Source organism: Colletes latitarsis, chromosome 9, assembly GCF_051014445.1.
Source record: "Colletes latitarsis isolate SP2378_abdomen chromosome 9, iyColLati1, whole genome shotgun sequence".
Lineage (NCBI taxonomy): Eukaryota > Metazoa > Arthropoda > Insecta > Hymenoptera > Colletidae > Colletes > Colletes latitarsis.
In genome coordinates, this window is record NC_135142.1 from 21,265,101 (window position 1) to 21,270,236 (window position 5,136).

Here is a 5,136-nt window from a genome sequence, read left to right on the forward strand (position 1 = left end):
AGATAAATGTACAATATCGCATCTGAACCTGTTATCGCCGTCATTTTTTCATTGCGACTTGTTTGTCGAATGAAAAATAAATTCCTCCAGTCAAGTGCATACTTGATTTTACTTTGACCTCTATTATATAATTATGCAAAAAAATATGCTGTTCCACGAGGATCTCTCCAGGTGATTTCAAGCATCGATAAAACTCGTATCAGTTTTGAAAAAATTGACGCCTTCTTTTTTACCGTTGAACGGCCATCGAGTGTCTTTGCGATATCTTCGTTGCTTACAGAGGTATTAACTCCGCAACTGGTCACACGACTTACCCTGAATTTATGTAAGCACTTTCATATTCGCTCGGTTTACGTAATGAGTGCGATCGTACGAGAGAAATTGGGTCGAAATATGCACGAAACGTCGATCAGTTTTCGGCAGCGAAGCCTGAAATCGAAAGAATGCGAAACAGTGGTTTCCAAACTTCCGAAAGACGTTCTCTTCCCACGAAAACAATTTTGACGCGACGAGTAGGTAAGTTTAAAATGCAATTTAACGCTTTAACACTCGATGTTTCGATATAAATTTCATCCCAAGTTTTTGGAAAACACTTGCAACGGTAATTCTACGAAAGATCATTACACTTTTGCACCATAGGATAGGGAAGTAGCCCTCGCTGACGTTAGCGAGGAGTTTCACCGGTTGTTTAGTCAGCTTCATGTTTATTTGCGTGCACTTTTGCCCAGCGATCGGTGTGCCAGTCAATGGTTCGATGGCAATGTACGTTTCGTGTAATTTTTTGTCGGGTTTCAAGCCGCGAGCATAATCTAGAAGCTTAGGATCCCCGTGCAAGAAGTGCGGCTCCGATAACATTACAGGTAACATCTGCAACAAGCTTACTGGATAATTTAAAGGACATAATTAATTGTAGTTATATACCTAACGATGCACTAAGATCAGACACCTATATTCTTAGTTCATCTCTAAGTAACTATCTTCAATTAATTATATCTTCATCGAAGTGGTTTCTACGTCAGCTACATACATTCATAGTAATTAAAACAATTTTAAAATGGTAGAAAGCAAGACCAAACACCTATATTCTTAGTGCATCACTAAGTAAGTATCTTCAATTAATTATATCTTCATCGAAGTGGTTTCTACGTCAGCTACATACATTCATAGTAATTAAAACAATTTTAAAATGGTAGAAAGCAAGACCAAACACCTATATTCTTAGTGCATCACTAAGTAAGTATCTTCAATTAATTATATCTTCACCGAAGTGGTTTCTACTTCAGCTACATACATTCATAGTAATTAAAACAATTTTAAAATGGTAGAAAGCAAGACCAAACATCTATATTCTTAGTGCATCACCAAGTAAGTAACTTGAATTAATTATATCTTCGTCGTCGTGGCTTTTACGACAGCTATATATATATGTAAAACAATTTTAAAATAATAGAAAGCAAAGAGAATTGCACAATACTTTCTCGGACGCTTCAACAATATTACCTGACATTGTGACTCGTCGATTAAACCCTGCGGTAGACATTGTGCTTCGTTTTTTACCACTGGACAATAACACTGCGTCTGGTTTACATGCCATACTCTTTCCTGCATCGCAAATTTCAATCCTACTATACCGTGCACTGCAATCTTTTTCTCGAAATCGGTTTCTATACTCCTAAATATGGTAACAAATTGAACTGTAATTCGATAGATGGGTCTGAGACTATTAATTACGAGTACAAAATTAATTGCAACGGCACGCTATTGTTTCTACTACAGTACTGCCTCTGTTCTTGCAAACAAATCGGATTGCCAGATTTTCTGTGGAGAGGTTTGGATGGGACTTCGTTCTTGAAACGGGTCGAACTCAAACGGGTCGATCAAAGGGGTTTTTAATTACACAGCTGCCTGCCACTCGAGTGGACTGTCATTGAAGGAACATACATAGTGGTAGAGGTGATTTCGTTACAAGTAGATATCGATGCAAGGAAAGAACCGGTACTGTATATATTTCATTTTCAACTGTACAATAATTATTCGACAAATTAATTTTTTTCACCGATTTATCATCAACAACTATTTACTTTATCCCAAAAAATGTTTTCAAAATGGTAAAATTTAAATTCTGAGCCAATATCTTTTACAATAATATTATTGTACCTGCATAGATCCGGTGAGAACGATACAACCGTAGATGTGGGCTTCAGTAATGGCGCCCAAGTGATACTGTCGCTTCCTCTTATTTTATTACACTCTTCAGAATGCCAAATTTCTTGTTCTTTTTGCCCCTTAAAGGCTGTTGAGTAGCCGATAAGACTTACGTTTCTCAGGCCTCTGTTAACAGTGTACGGTCCACGAATAGTATTATTGATCTATCAAACACAGAAACTCGATATTTATATAAATATAATTATTTTTTAATAAAGCTTTAACGTTTGTTAACGCCTTTGTAAAATGAGAGCAAACGTTTGAAAGAATTTTTCGTATTAGGTTCCTGTTCGTCTCGGAGATTGGATCTCACCCTCTGAAATATACTCAGGAGAAAAACCTCTTCTTTATCTGTTTGTTGCAGAACCGGTGGTGGCTTAGACTGCATCGTCTTGCATATGAGATTCAACTCGGGAAACTTTCTTACGTTGCACGAAACTTTAACTCCGTCGAATAATATATCGGTAGCTTTAGCTTTTAGAAAAATGCTCGTGCGATTTTGAAACAATTTCGGTATATTATCGCCGTACTTTTTCATAAAATCGGCAGGCAAGGACGTTAACTGCGAGAGAATATATTTATTAAGACGAAACACGTGAATATTTTTATTTTTATTCGTATACAATTTCTAGGGGTGGAATTTTTGAATAATTTTATTTACCGTTAATATGCTGCCTAGGTACGCTGGATTTAATATCGTGACTTTATCGTGGCTAGATACCCTCAGGCTTCTTCGTTTATTGAAAGTGTAAGTTGACCGTGTTGTGTACGTGATTTCGTCGTTTTCTTCGTCCACGTCTATCACTTGTTTTTCAAAGAGTTCGCTAAATTCGAAGAACGCTTTTAAATTACAGTCGCGGCGAATTTGATTATTTTCGTACTTACTTGTAAACGAAGGGACCATACTCGACCAGACGTGGGTTCTCTCCTTGCATTACGTCGTCAGGATTAGTAACATTGAACAAATAACATGAAATGGATAAATCTAAAGGCGAGCTCCACGTCTCATACATGAGCGATCCTTTTACGAGATTTATTTCCTGTAAATATTATTTACTATTTTGATCCCTTTTTTATTACGTAACAATCGATGACTGCCAAACAGTTAAGCAGTTATACTATAAAAATTACAATAATTAAGCTTACCTTATGTATAACAAGTGTTATATAAAATGTCAGGTACTGTTCAGAAACGAGTTTCAGGCCGAAAAGAATCATAATAAGACCAAATATACCGTAATAAAGCATTATTCTTTGTTTGTTGTATCAAATTATCTTCTTTTTAACATTAAAAATGTTAGACATAAAGGAGGCACTCGCGTATTCTACGTTTATACTAAAACTGAAGCCTTTCGTAATGAAACAATTCTTATTAATAAATTATTTATTTCTGTAGTTACGTGACACAGATATAATCGACATGAAATATTTGTAGATGTGGCATTAAACATTAATCTGCAGGAATTAAAATTCTGTAGCTACACTATTCTTCGTTTGGGATCAATATTCTACGTGCATTACTTATATTGTTTTCATATTTATATTCTTACTAACAAGCATATTATTTTAATTTATTTCGTTTATAAAATGTTTTATACAAATTCGTTGATCGAGGATTTATTCCAAAACAATAAATGTTTTTTATCTAAGTATACAGGGTGTTCGCCCAACCCTGGGAAAAGTTTCAATGGGGGATTCTAGAGGCCGAAATAAGACGAAAATCAAGAATACCAATTTGTTGATCGAGGCTTCGTTAAAAAGTTATTAACGTTTAAAGTTCCACCCATTCTGAATTTTGTTCTCGAAAATGCGCAGGATTTCGGGGGTATGTCTATTTACCAAAAATGATTACAATTGACCCCCGCAGCTAACAATATTTTTTTCAGAACGATTTGAAATATTTTAATTTCGTCGAAAAATTTGTCAACCTACTCCAATTTTTTTCTCGAAACTAGTGAGGAATTCGAGGGTATGTCTATTCACCAAAAATGATTGTAATTGACCCTCCTAGCTAAAACTAATTTTTTTAAAACGATTAAAAATTTTTTTTTTTCGCCGAGAAATTTAGGCACCTACCTGTCGATTTTTCTTAAAAATTCGTTTTTGATTTTTAGTAATTTTATTTGACGCCGTATACAAAAGTTGTCTAATACTTTTTTGTAGGTACCCATGGGCTCTACTTGAAAAAAGAGTTTCATTCAAATATATTCACTATTGTAGGAGTTATGGCTGTTTGAAAATTGGACCATTTTTAGGGGGTTTTTTTCATTTTGCGGGGTCAAGGACCAACTTTTCGAATATTTTTGCGATTTGTACATATTCTCCATCAAAATACGCGTAGTTCGCTTTTTTAAACATTAAAATCGTCCAATCCGTTCAGAAGTTATGACGTTTTAAAGGTTCGCATGAAAATTCAGGCAGACATTTCTGGCCAGAAATTAGATTTTCGGTAAGGAATTTTTTTCTCGAAAGTGGGTAGGATTTCGGGGGTAAGTATAATAACCAAAAATGATTGTAATTGACCTCAGCAACCAAAAATAATTTTTTCAGAATGATTTGAAATTTTTTAATAACTTGTTAACGAAGCCTCCATCAACAAATTGCTATTCTTGATTTTCGTCTTATTTTGGCCTCTAGAATCCCCCATTAAAATTTTTCCCAGGGTTGGCCGAACACCCTGTATAATTAAAAAAAAGTCCATCGTTAATATTTAAATTCAAAACAATATTCTAGTTCTAGTTTAAAATTATGTTTAACTCCAATCACACCCCAAGGTAATTTAATGGAAATTAATATTGTTTCAACTATAGTGTGCTTCCTTTATGGTTAACTGTTTTACCGAGGTGTACAACCCTTTGTTGGTTCGTTCACCACCCAGCAGGTGGTTCCATGTCGCGCAATGTGGAGTCGGGCATCGTGCATGCTGGACAA

General features: G+C 35.2%; 1 protein-coding gene across 1 annotated transcript; it reads right to left on the reverse strand.

The window, feature by feature from the left end:
• Window positions 1-447: 447 nt before the first annotated feature.
• On the reverse strand, window positions 448-3,453 carry LOC143345673 (sensory neuron membrane protein 2). The gene is made up of 7 exons (XM_076773035.1): window positions 3,352-3,453; window positions 3,091-3,245; window positions 2,867-3,029; window positions 2,432-2,767; window positions 2,158-2,369; window positions 1,501-1,672; window positions 448-867 (listed from the first exon to the last, which is right to left on the reverse strand). The coding sequence occupies exons 1-7, from the start codon at window positions 3,451-3,453 to the stop codon at window positions 535-537; spliced, it is 1,473 nt and encodes a 490-aa protein (XP_076629150.1). The 3' UTR covers window positions 448-534.
• Between the last annotated feature and the right edge of the window lie 1,683 nt (window positions 3,454-5,136).

What these genes read in the sequence shown, in the direction of transcription:
- LOC143345673 (XM_076773035.1), bottom strand. Translation starts at nt 3,453, where the DNA reads ATGCTTTATTACGGTATATTTGGTCTTATTATGATTCTTTTCGGCCTG. An exon ending in ACCTAGGCAGCATATTAACG is followed by an intron (nt 2,768 to 2,866) that starts GTAAATAAAATT and finishes ATTCTCTCGCAG; the next exon opens with TTAACGTCCTTGCCTGCCGA. An exon ending in TTTACAAAGGCGTTAACAAA is followed by an intron (nt 2,370 to 2,431) that starts CGTTAAAGCTTT and finishes TGTGTTTGATAG; the next exon opens with ATCAATAATACTATTCGTGG.